General features: G+C 39.2%; 1 protein-coding gene across 2 annotated transcripts in view; it reads left to right on the forward strand.

The window, feature by feature from the left end:
- Positions 1-19,930, forward strand: part of LOC103058114 (ABC-type organic anion transporter ABCA8) — a 72,063-nt gene that overhangs the window by 40,201 nt on the left and 11,932 nt on the right. For both annotated transcript variants that reach the window (XM_025173388.2, XM_088138310.1), the window contains 7 exons: positions 1,973-2,086; positions 3,907-4,083; positions 6,423-6,536; positions 7,784-7,897; positions 11,538-11,612; positions 13,036-13,127; positions 18,739-18,859. In XM_025173388.2, coding sequence (XP_025029156.1) covers positions 1,973-2,086; positions 3,907-4,083; positions 6,423-6,536; positions 7,784-7,897; positions 11,538-11,612; positions 13,036-13,127; positions 18,739-18,859 — 807 coding nt within the window. The remainder of the gene's footprint in view (positions 1-1,972; positions 2,087-3,906; positions 4,084-6,422; positions 6,537-7,783; positions 7,898-11,537; positions 11,613-13,035; positions 13,128-18,738; positions 18,860-19,930) is intronic.

Genomic DNA, 19,930 nt, shown 5'->3' on the forward strand with positions numbered 1-19,930 from the left:
TGTTAGAGTTGAAATTGGTGATTAAACTGGGGCCTTTTCAATTGGTTCTGCACCAACAGTTAATGCACAAAATCAGTATAAGTCATCCTAAATCTCTACTTGGTAAACAAACCCCATTCATTCCAAGTTTAGAGAAATTTGCTGTCCCTCCTTCACAGACATCACCAATGGTTACTGCACTTCTATCCCAGCTATTTTCCCTTCAGAGAACATCCTCCCTTCAGAAATTAGGATGACCCCAACCCTTTTGGCCTTTCATAAGGCCTTGAAGATCTGTTTATGTGCCCGGGCCTGGGGCCCTGCATGTGTTGAGGGCCCAGTTTCCTGGCTATATTGACATCTATGGTGATAATTTTACTCAGCAACTATATGTATTTATTTTGTATTGGCTGTAACTGTTTTTAATTGCATTATGTTTTTATGATTATACCTGTGTTTCTATCATCAATTCTTTCAGTAGCCTCAGAAACTAACTGTTATGGACTGAGTGGGAACTTAATGAATGGGGGTGAGGTATCTATAAAATTTTGACATTTCCCATGCATAATTGCATCAGAGGAACCCCAGGGAATCCCTCGTCTCAGGGTTTATAGCAAAAACAGTAATTCAACAGTTAAAACAATAGTCCTCCCACTAATACAAACCAAAATATGGTTTATGCAGATTATAGGTTTGTCATAATAAAGATAATCAACATAAAGACAACCAGCAATTTATTTGAGAGGATCACATTCACAAAAGAGGAGTTAGATAATAACCTTTCTGGATATTTTATCAGAAGAGAAAGCAATGGCAAACTTGTAGTAAGAGAAGAGCTAAGTGTGACCCAGAAATCTCTAGATCAGTTTTTGCTGGCTGGGGAATTCTGGGAGTTGAAGTACACACATCTTCAAGTGGCCAAGGTTGAGAAACAGTGTTCTAGATAGTCAACAGGAGCTAAGGGAAAGTGATTCTAAAGCTTCAATTGAAGGTTGCAATCTATGGATGTCAGGGATTATTCAGGACCAGACAGCTGTAGGAAATCCCTCCTCTCTGAGGTCAAGTAAAAGTGGTAGGCACAGATTTGTGATCAGATTCTTTTAAAGTCTAGCAGTCTGCTAGTCTGCTGTATGGATTCTGATATCTGGAATGTGCCTGCTATATTTTTCAAGGAATTTTCCTCTGTTGTTTGTATTAGAAGTTTACTGTCTTTGTGTAAACTCCAATTTTATATATTTTGTTCCATGTAAGCTGTTTGAACCTCAGATCCATCTGGATCTGTGTCCAGTTTCCCCAAAGCATTTTCTGGAAAATTGATGTCTGAAGCTCTATTTGTGTTCTTATCAGTGCTAAATGCCTTATTCCATCCAGCTGAATGGTTTGGGCATTTGGCTACACAAGCTTTCTTATTTCTAATAACATTCATTGTTAAATCACAAAAATGATGCTTTTGTTTGCATTTACTCAAAAAAAAATAGAACTGCTTTTTCTCTGGCCATATAGCTCAAAGCCACTAAGGCCACAAGGAGATGCTACAGAGTTTTAATTTTCCTTGTGGTTGTTATTATCTTTATTATTATTCTCAGTTTATGAATGATTAAGTTGCTCAGAATGTGAAATTTCCATTTCTCTCAGAAGGGTTAAGTAGGAGGAGTCTGGTCAGGACATTTCCTTCCTCCAGAAGATGGGTTGTGGGAGCAGGAAAGTACTACATAATCAACTACCTACCTCCCTTCTGCACCTGAGCAGAAGGGAGGAGGGGCCAAAGGTCACAGCCAGAAGGTCAAGACGGCCCCTCCCCAGTCTGGCCATTTGCTACAGTAACCGTGAAATAAAACTCAAAGAATAACATTTACAGATGATTGGTTGTATTTATTTTATTTAAATATTCTTCATTGTTTCTAAGCTTACTAACTAATAGATTAATAATAGCTATTCTATTTTGACGTTTTATCACAATGCAATTAAAACATGTTTTTAATTTATTCCTCAGTCTAGTCTGAATGATGACCTTTGGTTTTTTATGGAAATTTACTTGATTGCAGCCTCAGTTGTATTACCTGCTTTTCCACCACAATTTGCAATGACAAGCATTCAAGATTACACGGTAAAATAACTATATCTCTTTGATTTCTTCTAAGTTTTATGAAGATATGTCTATATTGTATTTCCATGTGGTATCTGCAAATGACAGCAGAAGTGAGTTAAAAGTTAAATTCTGTCAGATTCTACAGGAGGACAGTATCTTTATTTGGATTTTATTTCTCATTGATTAGTATGGCTAAGTTTTTTTTTTTTTAATTGGAATCTACTATAACAGTGGAATTCTCTTGATTTTGTACTGATGCTATCTAAATCTGACCAGAATAAAAATAAGCATATTAATTTCTTTTTAAATTGATTGATTGGATTTCCAATTGCCTGAATCCAAAAAGACTCTGGGCAGCTTACAATATTTAAAATAATACATAATTTCAAAAGGAAAATGACTGCATAAACTACAGACAAAACTACATAAATAACATGTGTGGAAAAATCAGGGGCTCCACAAATACTCTAAACATAGTCATGGGAAGAGAGTCTGGTCTCAAGAGACTTCCAGAACATTTGAAGGGTAGAAGCCATATGTACCTCTGGGAGGATGCTCTTCCAGGGTTTCATTATCATACCACGATGATGACAAATTGAAGACACACATACAGTAACATCATCATGCCAATGACATCATTACATTCTTGCAACCTGATATGTGAGGCAAGTATGTAGGTTGTGGCATTGATGTGATACATGTATTCTTTGCCCTTCTTATTCCCCGTGGACAACCATGACTGTTACATTAAAGAGTGATGCAACACTGAAACAAATCCCATCTTAAATTGAGAAACAATGCTCAGAGTAAAAAAGAAAAGCTATAGTTGTTACAGCAAAATTTAGATGACTTAAGTCAATACAAATGGGCTTATCTCGAAAACTGTATTAAAGGAACAAGTAAGCTTATCCAGAAAGGGCATTTCACTGGCTGAACCCAGTAATGATGTTAGAATCCAGAGGTCTGTGTGCATGTACAGTTTTCCCTTTCCACCCTCCTTTTCCTCTCAGTCCAAATTATACTACTTCAGAGAACATCCATCTTTAATCAAATCCAAAGTAAAAGTCTGAAAGGAATCTACATAGTGCAAAGGGTCTTTCTCTAAGAGTTTTGGTGGTGGTGATGATTATGTTTAATGAAAGACCCAAGGCATTCCCCACAGTCCAGGATTACATCTAGAAGAAAGTTACCTTCTGGGAGGCATGTAGGCCTTGACTTGTTTGGGCTTCATCCTAACAGTGAGCTTAGAGGACAAAATTTAACTTTTCTGCTGCAATTTTAAACAATGAATATAAGTAACCAAGTGTCTTGGTATGACAATATGTGTAAATAGGAAGAAACTGGAGAGAGGGGGAGGGGCATTCAGAGTTGCAAGACTCTGTTTCTATAACTTTACAGTATACGTAGTATTGGCCTACATGACTTTCATTTCCTAGTCTGGTTTACTCTGAAGGGCTGACAGGCTTGTTGTGATATATCAACATACTGATAAAAGTTGTGGGAGGGAGGGGGAAAATTACTATAGTATTTTTCTCTGTTACCTTCTTGAATTGAATTCATGCAATCATTTCATTTGATTGGCTGGTGTGGGTCTTCCGGGCTGTGTGGCCGTGGTCTTGAAGTCTTGTTTCCTAACGCACAGAGAGAACTGCTCCTGTCTGTGCTCCTGCACTCTGAAGATGCCGGTCACAGGTGCTGGCGAAACGTTAGGAAACAAGACTTCAAGACCACGGCCACACAGCCCGGAAGACCCACACCAGCCATCGTATGCCGGCCGTGAAAGCCTTCGACAATACATTTCATTTGATTGTTTGCTATTTTTATTCATTTTTTGCTAGATAAGAACTCGCTCTCAACTGCGGACCTCAGGACTTTTTCCTTCTGCCTACTGGTGTGGACAAGCTCTGGTGGATATGCCCTTGCATTGCATTCTACTTCTTTTAGTGCTTTGGCCATCGTTTTTAAAATTAGGAGTTGCAAATCCTCGGTTTATACCCAGCTTGATTATCTGCTTGGTAATTAAGTTTAATCCATTTTTAAAATGTGGTTTTCAATCAGCTTTTAACCTTTACCATTTTCAGTGACAAACATCCACGTCTACCTTTTTATAATAATCAGTATTGTTCCCTGCTACAGACCTTGAATGGCAGGCATATGTCTTTGATCAATGACAGTCTGAAAAAGCCACATTCCAGCAATGACAGGCTACACACAAGGGACTAGCAATAAACTGGCAGTAAACTGAGATAGGAACTTTATCCCCAGTGGGGTTTGTGGGGTGTGAGGTGACTTCAGGCATAAGTGAGGCCAAATACCTGCTCATATCTTGCAAATAAACAAAGTCAGTTAAGAAAGTACTGGTTGTTTCCACTAACACCGACAGAACAAACAGGATTTGGAGTGGGGAGGAGTTCTCTGGACCATCCAGCACCACAAAAGCAGTAGTTTGGACCCATTGTCATAGCCTTCCTGAAACTCCCTACCACCAGCAAAAAAGATGAGAACAAATTAAGAAAATGAAGGTAAATTGAATTGGTTGAAGATATAGAACATCGTACCTACCCATCCACCTCATGTAATGGGGAAACAAAATAGGGAATATGAAACATAGTAAAAACTTTGCCAAACATTAGGCACAATGATGGCTGGTGTGGGTCTTCCGGGCTGTGTGGCCGTGTTCTTGAAGTTTTTGTGAATCTCAATGGCTTCCCAGTATAGCCTGGTATAGTGGTCCCGATGTATACGACCTCACCGCCGCAGGAGTATACCGCATACCATGCAGTTGAGGGCAAGTATACATCGGGACCACAAAACGCAGCATCCATACCAGGATAAAAGAACACGAAAGGCACTGCAGACTACAGCAACCAGAAAAATCTGCAGTAGCTGAACATGCTCTCAAGCACACTGGACACAAAATCCTATTTGAAAACACAGAGATACTGGAGAACACCAACAGCCACTATACCAGGCTATACCAGGAAGCCATTGAGATTCACAAACACCAGCACAGTTTCAATAAAAAAGAGGAGAGTCTAAAAATCAACAAAACCTGGCTACCAATCCTGAAAAATACAGCCTGCAAAAGGTCAATGAACTCAGCTCAACCACCAGGACATGTGAACAGTTCACACAATGAACTTGCTAATCACCCCCAGCAGCCCTGCATTAACAATTCAATAGAAGAAAAAACCCTGCCTAATCCCCAGGAAGATACACACAGATGCTGACACCAAAACAAGCAGCCACTCAGTAACTCAACCCCCACACACACCCAATCCCCCTTCCCCCCTTCAGATCTCTATAAATACCCACAAAAGGGTCACATCACCCTGGGCACAGAGAGAACTGCTCCTGTCTGTGCTCCTGCACTCTGAAGATGCCGGTCACAGGTGCTGGCGAAACGTTAGGAAACAAAACTTCAAGAACACGGCCACACAGCCCGGAAGACCCACACCAGCCATTGTATGCCGGCCGTGAAAGCCTTCGACAATACATTAGGCATAACGTCTACCAGAAGAAAAGGAAAAAACATTGACCCAAAATAGTACAGACCAATCTACCTTTGATTTACAGTAGCATTTCCTAAGATCATTTTTACTTTGCTACTGTCCTTGTCCTTCACAATGCAAAGATGGTCTGATTTTGATGCTGTTTCTTTTAAGGATGTGGGTTTTCTCTGGCTGGAAAGGTTCAGGGTTGATGACTGAGCATCTATCTATCTATCTATCTATCTATCTATCTATCTATCTATCTATCTATCTATCTATCTATCTATCTTATATGGCTGCCCATTTGACAAAAAGTAACTCTGGGCAGTGTACAACAATCCAATAAAACAATAAATATATAAACAATCATTATATAACACCATTGTATAGCAATTATTAAAAACATCAAGAACTATAAAAACAGAACTAAAACAAACAAGGAAAATAATAGGCAAAGGGATGTTAATAATAGAGCCATCTTACTAGTTGACCTGTCCCCTGGGGTTCCCAGGCCTGCTGACATAACCAGATCTTGAGGGACCTTCGAAAACTCAGGAGTGTTGAGGCTGATCTCATCTCATGGGGGAGAAGGTTCCACAGTGCGGGTGCCACAGCAGAAAAGGCCTGCCGCCTAGGGCCTGCAGCTGCATAAATTGTCACAAAATGTTTTATAATCAGCTAATTCATTTGGTTTAAATTCATTCAACCAAAATACTTGCTATGCCAGTTTGGTAAACAGGCTGCTAGTACTTAAAACATTATATGTGTATGTAATTATTATAAACTATTAAAATGAAGGAGACATTTCTATTCTTTTTGTAAGACATTAGCCCATTGTTAATACAGAGCTTTCTTTTGAGCAGGTGGCATTTTTCCTTGGCTACAGTATATCGATTGTCTTATTCCTATACATAACTGCCTTCGTATTTCGCCAAAAAAAGCATACCACCAGTTTTTGGTCAGTCATCTCTATTTTAGTAAGTATATGCCCAATGTATCCATATGCCTGGGACCTATTCTTAACTAGGGATGGTTGGAGGCAGCCTGAAGTATTCTTGGATGACGAATATGTGGCCTGGAGGGCCGTGTGGTCACACTACTGGCCAGAAAGGCTCCTGGGCCAGTTGGAAGAACCTACAACCTGGAAGCTGTGCTTTCAAAGGTGGACCTGTATGGTCTACCTCTGGGCTTTAAAAGAAGACTAAGCATTACGCCATTCTGTGCCAGTTCCCTCCCCACACCAGGTATGTAGGTGTAGTAGCTGTTTCCTATGGACCCAGGTTAATTGTGAGGGACAGAAATTTTAGCTATTTGGCACATGTTGAGTATAGACAGACAGGGAGATGGCCTTGAAGCAAACATTTGGAAACTGTTACACAAACAGGAAGGACAGCAGGACAGAAGCATTCCTTAAGTTCTGGTAAGGGAGATAGTATTAAGAAGAGGCTCAGCCTAACTCCTCCCCGACTCATTGGGTTATAAGGAGGGGAGGAACAGCATAATCAGACTTGGAAGACTCTGCAGCTGTAGCCTATCTCAAAACAATTTAGTTTGAGTCTTTCTGTAGAGTGAGTTTCCTGATCCAATCTCCCTTGTAGGGCTGACACTGGGTGAGGATTTTGCTTTCATCATAGCACTACACTTGTTGGGTATACATGCCTCTTGGTGTCATTGTAACCTTGACAGCAAAGACCTGAGGCATTCAGGAAGATAAATTTCAGGAATAAGCAAGGTAGTGGTGCTCTTGAGCTTTAAGGTGTATACAGTATCTGTGTCCCAGGGCATTGCCCCTGGTTCTTGGCATTCCTGAGCTGACACCAGCACATAAATTGCAGTGGGGTGGGAACTAAGCAGGAAATGGTCTGATGATTGAATAAGTGTCCAGTGCCATGTCAAATCTATGTAAGTTATGAACATCCCAAACAAAAGGATGCTTCAGTCAGAAATGTAAGTTGCATTACTCAATGGTGAAGAAAGTAAAACTAGTAAATCCCTTTTTCCACAGCAGGTTTAATTATGGGAGCAAAAGGAGGGAAGGGAAGCACAAAGGGAAGCAATCATGATCAACATGGATAACAATGAGCAAATACAAATGTTAGCATAGTTTAAGTTGAAATTACCATATAGTGTGTTAAGGCACCACAGAGATTATGGAGAAAGAAAATTGGATAAAGTGATTTGATTTGTTAAAAAAATATTAAAATACTTTCTTGTTTCATTTTAGGTTGTATTGGTTTTGATCATAATAAGTTTCATTACAGAGGACTACATAAGAAACGCATTAAATGTTTTTGTTCCTATGTTTCCAGTTACAAGCTTTATACTTTCTTTTATAGTGGTAAGTGCAATATTATCTCTTATCTCTTATCCTATTCTTATGAAAATTGAAGCTGAGCATAAATGGTTCTTTGTCCACCCAGTTTGTGAAGGGAGTAACTGGGTTAAAAAGTTCTCTGAACTTTTCCAGGGAAGAAGAACTTTTCCAACAATTTCTCAAGGGCAGGGCTCCCTCTACATAATGACACTCCAACTGTGGGAATTTCACTGAAATTCACTTTTCCTTCAAAGTGAATTCTGTTTCAACAGACTGAGTGAGAACTGGTAGAAAAATAAATCAGGAGAATCTCTCTGCTCAGTACTGATGAAAATGGAGCAAGAAATAGGTTCAGCTATCATAGCTTTTATGGTATATTCCCTTGACTTTTAACCCAGAAATACACAGATCTCCTTATACGCCAGAAGGAATTTCACCCAGTTTGGCCTTATTAGTACCTAGAGCTATTATAGTTTTGACATATTGGTCCACAGTGGTTGTGGTTCTGTTTCTACTTGGATGGCCATTTCCAGAAGGTGGTACTGGACGATTACTCTTCTGCCTCATAGCAGTTGGGATATGCAGTTCCTCAAGGCTCTATTTTATCCCCTATGCTTTTTAAAATCTACATAAAACCATTTGGAGAGGTCATCTGAGGATCTGGGCTGAGGTACCATCAATATACAGATGATACCAAGCTCTACCTCTCCTTTTTATCTAACATGGGTGAGGTGATTGAAGATCTGAACCAGGGCTTGGCCAGGGCAATGGATTGGATGAGGACCAATAAACTGAGACTCAATCCAGATAAGGCAGAGATATTTGGCCTAAAGGAGCAAGTTTGCAGTATGTAGGGGTGCTCCTAGATCCATCACTGTCACTAGAAGCCCAGGTGGCCTTGATGGCATGGAGCCTCACAATGGTTATTTATGCTCTGATAACTTCCTGGTTCAATTATTGCAATACGTTCTACATGTGCTGACTTTGCAAATGGTCCAGAAATGTCAATTAGTTCAAAATAGAGTGGGAAGACCACTCACTGGGACTGGCCTATATGGACATATTTTGCCAGTATTTTGTTATCTACACTGGCTGTTGGTTTATTTTCAGATCCAATTCAAAGTGCTGTTTTTGATCTTTGAATTCCTAAACAGCTTAGAACTAGGTTACCTGAAAGCCTGCTTCTTCCCTTATGTACCTACCTAGCCATCTTTTTAGAAATCTGAGATAGAAGTGATGAAAATGAGGGTGATCTTGGATTGTGTATACCTCCGTGAATGTTCAACCTATATAACTGTAAATATATACCGATATTTCAGAATACCAGCAAACCTTTTTTGGCATCCATCCAAAGAAACTAATCAGGGTCAGTGCTGCCCCTGTGGAATTGGGTGACTGAGTGCTGAAAATAATATTTATATGGAATTGTACTATTTGTAGTAAGTTTTTTTCTTCTTGAAGTTTTATCAAAATGCAGGATTTGGTATGTGAATTCATTTAGGAATGTACTATTTATGCTGAGTGAGAAAAAGTTATTTGTTCCATTAAAGAAATCAAAGCAGGCTGAAGGCGAACTAGCACAACATTTCATAGAGCGGGGCTGGCCGAATAGGATGATTGAGCCATACGAAACCCTCGGTCTAACTTCATACACCTACTTGAAACAATTCAGGGCTCCATCCTTGCTCTGGTAACTTCCTAGTGCAAGGGAAGATGAGAGAGAAGGGGAGAAAGAGTGGATATCAGACATGAGAGAGAAAAGCAATGTCTAATGGGAAGAAACTATTTCAAAAAGAGAGAAGGTATGGTTCTGTCAGCTTTGGACACAGACTTTGCTGATTGCTTACTTCGCCACCAATTGGCACGCAACTCCCAGCAGATTAGGCTACCGTGCACTGGGGGGTGGGGGCAGGTGATCACCTTTCCACCTGAGAAATTTCACTTGGGAAGATTCCTACAGAGTAGTCCAACTGACCAGGAAAGCTGCTCCATTTTCCTACCTAAAATGTTGTGAGTTTCCCTGTGGTTTGGAAGGGGCAGGAGGTGCTTCGCTGGCTCTAGCTGAACCTTTTTCTCCTGGGACCCATGTGTCAACTGGTTTCTTTTGCTTCATTGGCTGAAGTGGAGGGATAGACAAAGCAATGTGGTAAGCCTACCTCACGCTTAAATGGTTGTAAACTTCAATCATGACCCCATTTAGTTTAAGTGTAGGAGGATGGGGCAATTCTAGCAGAGATAGGAGATTTGGGCCCTATCTGACTGAATATCTCAAGTCCTAGACTTAGTTCTGAGTTCTGCTAAGGATTTATTGAGGCCCAAAATAAGTAAAGCTGGTACATCAGGTCTTGATCAATTTGTCTTCACAGGGTGGGTTCCAATCTGTCATTCAGGGTAAGATGAACCAAGGAGGTCCTCCAAAGGATCTGCCTTGCCCAAGACCTTAAGCAGCATAGTCTTGCATGGGCCTCCAAAGAGATGCAGCCCAATTCTAGTTGCATTGCAGCTTTAGAGGTTGATTGAACTTAGCTTAAACCTTAAAAAAAACAAAACCCTGCTACCTGTCTTGAGGTCTTGTTTTGCTTTCAGAATGAATTGCACAGGTAGTACCTAAAAACAGAATTAGAGGGAACTAATTCTACATAAGCTGTGTCATGGGTTCTTTTCTGAACCACTAATAGCCAGATTGACCCAGGTTCAGTAAAGACACAAAGCACTGGAAACTGGTTGGGTTTTTTGTATCTCCCTTTAATGGCTGGAGGAAATTGATTTTACAAAACAAAGAAAGCTTACCCGCCCCCCAAAAAGGAATTGTAAATTATACATGGCTTCAACTATTTTACAAACTGATTTCTTAGTACCAAAACAATGTTCTATTTTAACTATTTTTATGGGCACTTTAGTTACACTATATTCTTTAAAGTCCAATTTCACTATATCTTCCTATCATTTCATTCTGTATCTGTAATGTGTTTGTTTATTGCTGATCTCTCTATCTCTTTTGTTTTAACCCTTATATATCCCTATGGTCACTCCCTACAGAAGTATACTCTTTTTCTTCAGAGTTCAACCTTTCTTTTACCTTTTTTTCAGGTTCTGTTTTCTATTTCTGTTTGGTCAAAGTCTTGACTTTTTCTTCACCTTTTTCTGCTTGTTTGTTCCTGGTTGGGCTTTTGACTCTTCTCCTCTTTGGGATCTTGGCTCCATCGGAGGGAAACAGCTCGAAGAATTTTTCTCTCATGCCAGGTCAGAGGGAAGGAACCCAATGCCTCTTTCTGCGGGTATTTAACCTGGCATGAGAGAATTAAATGGCCTTCCCAGCTGCTGCCTCCTTTCCTGTGGCCTCTTTCTCATCACAGCAGCCTATCTTTTCGTACAACTCTTTGCTTTTCCTCCTGGGCTTTGGGATCTGTTTATTCTATTTGTCAGGAGGCCTGTGGCTGCAGAACTCCCAGGCAGACATCTTGTCTCCTGTCCCCCTTTTGATTCGTTTGAGTGGCAGCTGCTGTTTGATTGACAGCTCAGTCATCCTGATGATTGGGCAGGGGTAAGAAGGAAGGGGGGAAGGAAGGAGAATCTGCTCAGGCAGTCCATCCTTACTTGGTTGAGATAGAAATACGGAAAATAAATAAACATTCTTTTTTATTCATTCTGCTTTTTTAAATAGCTGCTGAGAGGTAGTTATATTGATGATGAAAGAAGTATTTCATATCAGAAAGAGCTCTTCATATCCTCCTTCATGGTGAGAACTGAATGTATCTTCCTTATTTATATTATAATGGTGCATGCCCACATATATACCCAGAGCTTCAGTGGAATTATTTTTGTTTAATTATTACTGGGAATATATTTTGCATATTTCTTTAGCCCTCGTAAGATATTATGGAAATAATAATAATCACTATGGAAGCAGGGGTGACTGGCTCTGTCTCCAGACCATGAAATTCCACCTGTGAGATCCCTCAGAAGACACACATCCACTTGTTTAGGTTGATATCAGCTGTGTGGAGCAATTGGGCTAGACCTATATGGCCACTGTATAAACAAAGGCAGACATGGCCACTATACACTCACATGCCCACCTTTTAAGTGACATCACTGATACAATGTGATAGCAAGCAGATCTGCTTTCTACTGGTTACAGGGATTTATTATTATCATAAGAATAGGGGTCCTGAGAATGTAATATGCTTAAGTTACCTGGGCATCTTATAATTACAAGAATGAATGAACTTGTTGTGAGGAGCCTGGAGAACAGAGTCTAGAGAAGAACTGAAAGCAGAACAAGATCTTTTACCGCTGTATTTCCATGTCTATGGGCCAAAAGAGAAGGATAACCTCTTCCAGACAGATGTTCAAAACTCAGCCTTCCTACTGAGCAATCAGGCCATGATCATACAATAAATTTCATGTTGATCAGTGTAAATCAATTCTAAGTAGTTGTTTATACCAGAGTCTTCTCTATCTGTGGAGAACCAGATTCCATGGAAAGATGGCTGGTGTGGGTCTTCCGGGCTGTGTGGCCGTGTTCTGGAAGTACTTCCAGAACACGGCCACGCAGCCCAGAAGACCCACACCAGCCATTGTATTCCAGCCGTGAAAGCCTTCGACAATCCATGGAAAGAAATTGCCTGTTGTAGATGTTCACCTTCTACAAATGGAGGATCAACAGCAACGGAGAAGTGAAATGAACTTGTTTTCCTGGCATGTAGAGAGCACGTGCTTAGAATGCCCCAAAAGATTTTAAGGGCCATTCTGTATTGGGTACAGGGAATCAGTGCTATAAAACCAAGCTCACCTCTGGACTTGTGAGGCTACATTGATTATGCCCTTATGTTTATTCCATTTCTCATCAAAATTATTGAAGTGTTTGCTTTATAAGCTTGATTCCATGATTGTGCTAAGAGGCAAATTAAAAATTTTGCATGTCTTGATTTCAAAAAATTTATGTGATTGTGTCCAAGCCATTTCAATGAAACCAGTTGTAATTTATGACTATGGTTCAGAGAACCATAGCTTGGATTGAACAGAGGCATAATGTGAATTGAAGATAATTCTGATTCCTGATTATTCCTGCTGAACCAATCAGAACATTGTTTTGTATAATCTGTATATCTATACAGCTGGATGAATGAATGTAATTTTCTATTATTGCTTTTATTTAGCCTTATTTGCAGGGTATAATTTTCATTTTTTTACTGCGTTATCTGGTGATGAGATGTGACCAAACAGTTATGAGAAGAGATCCCATTTTTAGGTTTGTATAAATTTTAATATGCTCACAGAGAGAATGTGTGTGTGTGTTTGTGTGTTAGCTGGATGAAAGCAATTATATTTTTAATAATAATAACTTGATTGATTGATTACATGCCATCAAGCTGGTGTCAACTCTTAGCAACCACATAGATTTTCTCCATGACAGTCTGTCCCTAACATGGTCCTTCAAGCTGCACCCATCGCTACTGTAACTGAGTCCATCCATCTTGCTGCTGGTCATCCTCTTCTTCTCTTTCCATCATCATCATCATCATCATCATCCCCCAGTGAGGCGCTACCTTGATGTGGTTGTGGGGCTTGCATGCTCCAAGGAGGTTGAGAGCTATGCTAGAGGTTCAACTATACTGGACAGATCTCATCAGAGGAGCCAGACAAAGAGTGTCTCTCCCATAAATAATATGGTGAGATGTAATTTACAGAAACCCATACCAGATTGGTTGTTGCCCAAGTCAACAAGGACTGCGCTAGGTGTTCTAGTTCCTGGACATTTGGTGACAAGTGGGGTACAGGACTGTTGGCTAAGCAACCAGGGCCACCAGCTTCAGGATTGCTGGAAGAAAAGTTGTTTACTCATCACAAATATACAAAGACTGAAAACAAAGATAATGATCCGCTATTACAAATCAAGTCCAACGAAAAGAGGATATCTGAAAAGAATGCACCAGTTCTGGAAAGAACAACTTGCAGAATCAGAAACAACAGAACAGAGGCTAGCAGATCAACGTTGATCTATAACATGAAATAAATATTCACAGAAGTAGAATTGAAAGAACTGCAAAGGTCTACCTAGGGCAAAGAAATCAAAGCCTTGCCAGCAGCAGCTCAGATAATAGAGCCTTCTCAGAAAAAACAAAGCCCTCTAACTGAAAAACAAGAGGAATTGAAACAAAGAATAATTGAGCATCTAGAACAGCACAAAAACAACAGAATAAGGTTGCCTGCATTGAAGCTTGTTACAAAGAAACAGCTAGCACAAGTGTTAAAAGATGCCAATACTGCAATATCAAATTCAAAATACTTTGGGTTATTTTGCCTGGCCCCTCCACCAAGACCCGTTCAGTATGGTTGAACCTACAGTAGGTAAGCTACCACCAACATAGCTCCTGGTGTCATTGAAGCACACAAGCCCCCTTAACATGGCAAAAGATGCACAGCAAAAATATAATCTTGGCACTAAGATGATTAAAGAAGTCTCAGAAGAATTAAGATAATGTTTTGGCTATTTCAAAGGAAAATTACTATTTTGTTTATTTATTTATTTATGCAATTTTTATGAAGATAGAATGGTTTTATTTCAACAAAATCAGAATTTTTGAAGAACCCAATATTGTTTTATAAAGCATTGCTGGGAAACACTACAAATATAGATGTATTTGCCCTGATAAGGAAAAATTAAGATTTTGAAATGACATCTGAGATAATCTAAAAGAATCCAATAAGGATGCAAAATAGATAAAAGAAACTGAGAAGAACTTTGACTCAGTCAAAATGGATGATACGGTTGTAACATCAAAAATGATTTCAAAAACACAAGCAAACAGGGTTAAGAACTGGAGCACACCAGAAAAAGACAAAGTATTGGATTTTGGCTTAACCTCCCATGATTCTATCTGAAAGATTGGCTACTCAGTGTAATGAAATGTTACACATTGGAAAAGCTGAAGAATAGATGATGACTGGTACAACATTTTTAATAATAAAAGACAGGGACAAGAGTGTAATTGCAAGCAATTACAAACTAATTACTTGCTTGCCAGCAATACTCTAATTGCTAAGTAGCATATTAGCAGATGCAATTTCAAGTTACATATTCAAAAATTCGTTGTACTGACCTGAACAAAGAGGTAACTGCTGAAATTCACAAGCAAGAAAACATCAATTACTGATGGTTAAAATAACACATACACACACACAACCCTCCATGCAAAGAAAAGCCAACTTACAAATTACTTGGATTGATATTAAAAAAGCATTTGATTCTCTCCAACATATTGGATACATAAATGTTTGGAAATATTTGGCATTAGTGTAAACATCAGAATTTTGTAACAGTCTATAGAAAAATGAAGAAAAAAACTTTGATGGTAAAAGGTGAAGAAATTTGAAATCTAAACATCAATCAAGTCTTTATTACAGCCTTTAGGCCAGAGAGCACAACAATAAAATACATAAACCTGTAATTATTATTAACAAAACTTTAAAAAGACATAAAATGCATTAAAATTACATAAAATCCATGAATAGATATATTATTGTCTGAAGTATCTAAGATCTTTGCTAAATTAGGACACATCCTAATTTGGATTGTGAAAATGGATATTTTATGTATATACGGGGAGTTTTTTAAAATAATAGAATAGAGAATTTTTTCAATACCATCTCATTGATTGATTGCTGCTGGTTGTCCTCTTCTCTTTCCTTCTACCTTTCTCAGGATTAAAGCTGTATATCAGCAATAAGGTCTCAGCCTTTTCTAAAGCCAGTTTAAATGTCTGGCATCTCTTTTTCCATGTAGGGCTCTATTCTGTGTTGGGTGATCCTAAGCATTATTTTGCTAGCATGTGAAATTAAGGATATTGTACAATAGTTTGCACACTTTGTTACGTCTCCTTTTTTTGGTAGTGGAATGTAGATTGACCTCTTCTAATGTTTTGGCCACTGTGTCATTCCCGAGATTTGCTGGCATAACTTGGTTAGAACCTTTACTGAATCTTCTTCTGTTGCTTGTCATACTTCAGTGGGCATTCCATCAGTTCCTGTAGCCTTCCAACTTGGTAATGCCCAGAGTGCTGAACTAACTTCATCTTCTAGTACTAGAGGTTCTTGCAAGTAGGAAATATCTTTTAAGGTATCTTGGATGTTGACATTTCTACTGTACAGTCTTTCAGTATACTCCTTTCATCTTCCTTTGATCTCCTTTGAATCAGCTACTATGTGTTCATTTAGCATACCAATTTGAGGTTGGAACCTCCTTCTGAATTCAGAGATCTTTTGAAAGACTCTCCTGGTTTTTCCATGTCTGTTTCCATCTTCTATGTCTTTACAGATGTTGTAATTCTGCTTCTTGTCTCTTCTAACAGCTCTCTGAAACCCTTTGTTAAGTTCCTTTCTGAGTTTTTTGTCTTTCTTGGCTTTGGCTTCTCTTCTCTTCTTGGCAATTTCCATGGTTTGTTCTGTCAGCCAGTTTGTTTTCTTCTCTTTCTTCATTTTTGGTAGTCTCTTTTCACATTCATCCTTAATGACTTCTTTAAGTTCATGCCATAATTCTTCTGATGTGATGGAAGGCTTGAGCAAGGAGGATCGTGGCACGGAGGTCCAAGGTCATAGAGAGGGGGAAAGAATCTCAAGCATCTCCTCAGCCCTCAACTGGAGTGTGTGAAAGTTAAGAGAAGGAGACTGGCACCACCCTAAGGAATTCAGAGTGTTCAGTTGCTGTCATTGTGGGTTAGAGTTAGTCTGGTGAGAGTCTGTCTGGTAGGTGTAAGCTAATAAAGTAACTGAACTGTTCCTGAATTGTCCCGCTGAGTTTCTTGGGCTGAACCTGATATCTGGTTCCCTATCTATGAAGTTCAGGACTTCAAAGCAATTCCTGATGTTCTCTTTGAAAATGATTGGTATATGTTCAAGACCATATCGTGGAAATTGACTGGCTTTCTTCTTCTTTAGCTTAACTTGGAGCTTGCACATGAGCAGTTTGTGATCTGTTCCACAGACAGCACCTGGCCATGTCTTTGATGATATAATTGAGCTTCTCTACCACCTTTTAGCAATAATATAGTCAATCTGATTTCTATATATTCTACCTGGTAATATCCATGTATAGAGGCATCATTTTTGTTGTTTGAAGACAGTGTTAGCTATGAAGAAATCATTGGAGTGGCAGAAATTGATAAGTTGGCCTCCTGCTTTATTTCAGTTTTCTAAGCCATTACAGTCCAACTACATGTTCCTCTTTCATGATTCCAGCTTTGGCATTTGAGTCTCCAATCATAAGCAGCACATCTTGCTTGCATGTTCTGTTGATTTCAAATTGAACTTGATCATAAAATTCATCAACCTCCTTTTCTTCTGCATCAGTGGTCGGAACATAAACTTGAATGATTGTCATATTAAAAGCTTGTCCACAAACTCTAATCACTATTATTCGATCATTGATTGCATTGTAGCCAAGTACTATTTTTAATATATCCTTCCTATGAAACACCATTTCTTCTTTGTTTTTCATATCCTGAGAAATAAACAGTGTGATCTTCTAACTGAAAGTATCCAATCTGAGTCCATCTCAATTTGCTGATGCCTAAGATGTTAGTTTGTAGTCATTTCATTTCATCTTTCAATGTGCTGAGCTTTCCCATGTTCATGCTTCTTACATTCCATGTTCCTACTGTACTTCTGTCTTTGCAGCTTCAGATTTTCTTTTCCTGTATGGCAACATCAGCAACTAGACATCCCAAAGATTTTAATCTAGCCACATCATAAACACCATTAATACTCTGAAAGATCCTCAACTTTTCCTCAGTAGCATGTTGAGTGCCATCAGACCTGAGGGGCGCATCATCTGGCACTACAGTATACAGTATTGTCGATCATTTTATATTTTCTATCCATGGGGTTTTCTCAGTAAAAATACAGGAGTGGTTTATCATTGCTTCTCCCATGCAATATGAATTGATGCCTGTGTCATTGTCACTAAAGTGATCATCTACCTCCAGCATCTTCCTATATCATCGCTGCCTAATATAGCTGCCTGCTTGCTTTAGCTTGGCAGCTAGGATGACCTTCACACCTTGGGTGACCCTGTTAGGATTATACACTCCCAACATTCTTCACTCATCCCTCCCAGGAACATGGGAGCCATGAAGAGGCAACACAGCAGGACTTGGCGGGGGGGGGGGGGAAATCTCAATGATATCCCTCATTCAGATTATGAATACAATAACATTTGAATATGAACTGTTGAAGCAAAGTAGAAAAATGTTCCACCTGTTGTATGTGATGATCTGAAGCTGTATGGAAAATCATAAAATGAAATTCAATCTTCCTCAATATTGTGAAGATACATAGTGAGGATATCAAAATGGAATTTGGATTTGATGTGTGATGTGCATCATAAAGAAAAGAAATGTGAACAAAATGAAGGGGTACAATTTACTACTAGGTCATGCCAGCATCACCTTCTGTGGCAATAGATGCCAACTTGTTGCCACTATCAAGTGGTGATTCAGATGTGGGCCACCATTTATGGTAGCCCTATGAGGGAGAAGGCAAAAAAGGGTAGACAAAATAAGATTCTGCCTGGGGAGAGAGGGGGATGGAAGCCCAGTAACAATCTGAGAAGAACCAGGTGACAAAAAGTCCTCTGTTTCTTGCAGACACAGAAGTTCTATGCCAGAAATCACTCATTGTGTCAGACTTCTTTCCTTTCTAAGGCCTTCCTCATAGTCATTTTGCTGAGGGATTTTTCCAAACATTTCTCATCTAATCTCATCATGGTTCAGAAGCTCGGAACCTTCTGCTGCCTTCCTAACTGAAATTACCATTTACTCTTTAATATGCAGTCACTTCAGACTTATTATATCTTTGATCCCTAGGATTTCTCCACAAAGGAAAAGAACCCATCAGAATCCTGAAGAGCTCAGCCAAGAGGATGACAGAGATGTTCTAGATGAAAGGGCAAGAGTTCAGAGTGCATTGGCCCCTGATAGTCAAGAGGTAAAACATAACTATTGGGCTTTTCTTATTTTGAAAAAAAAAAATCCCATTGATATAAGTGATATGAAATATAGCTAAATGCACAATCCTGCATATCATTCTATCTAGCACCTTTACACTGCAAATATATACTTACCTTGAATGCCTCCAGGGTATTGAGGTACTATTGAAGTAAGAAAACATCAGAGTCCAGAACTTCCCAGATAGTACTTTGAGAGAAATTGTGTCCTATGTTCTGGGTCATCTGGATAGGCAAAGTTCTTTGTACAGAGTGGACAGAGTGTTAGGAGGAGGCAGGACTAAGCACTGAGAAAGAGATGGGAACAAGCTGAATCTCCACAAAAGAGATGAGTTTTCCTTGACTTGCACTGGTGTTTAATGATTAAATATTCCATTTCTTAAAACAGAGAGGTGGTTGGTGGAGGCCAAAAAATATTTTTACATAATAAATATATAGCCTAAACCCCAGGATAAACTGTGGAAACCAGCATCAAGAAGCAACAAACAGCTATTTAATGAAACAAAGCACCATAAGAGGAACAGCATGCAGGAAGAACGTTTGAAAGAGATTGCAATGTAGATGTTACGCTTATGCCAGAATATCCAAAACCATTTAAAGGGAACTAAGAAATCTGGGGAAGAGTTAAAATAAGTGGGGTCTAGCTATTGCCTTTTCTATTGTAAACTTTCATGACTCTGGTACTGACACAGTTATTGTTTTATTGTCCAAACCAGTTTGGGGCGATGACAGGTCTCATACTTAGATGATAATGTGGCAGGGAGACAATGGGAAAGATCTGTGCTGAACACACTGATAATCTTCCAGGCAGAGATAATGTTGAGATACAATGGCAGACTCCTGATAAGAAGAAACCACTTATACTTGCTTCTATGATTTACCAAAAGAGATGACCTTATATGACCCATGCTTAGGTTAACTAACAGTGCAAAATGGCCATGTGTATACAGGCATACCTCGGAGATATTGTGGGTTCGGTTCCAGACCACTGCAATAAAGCAAATACCACAATAAAGCAAGTCACACACATTTTTTGGTTTCCCAGTTCATAT

This window comes from Python bivittatus, unplaced genomic scaffold (genome assembly GCF_059951505.1).
Source record: "Python bivittatus isolate LINGU-HERP-01145 unplaced genomic scaffold, Pbiv_v1 ctg000220_np1212, whole genome shotgun sequence".
NCBI classification, from domain to species: Eukaryota; Metazoa; Chordata; class Lepidosauria; order Squamata; family Pythonidae; genus Python; species Python bivittatus.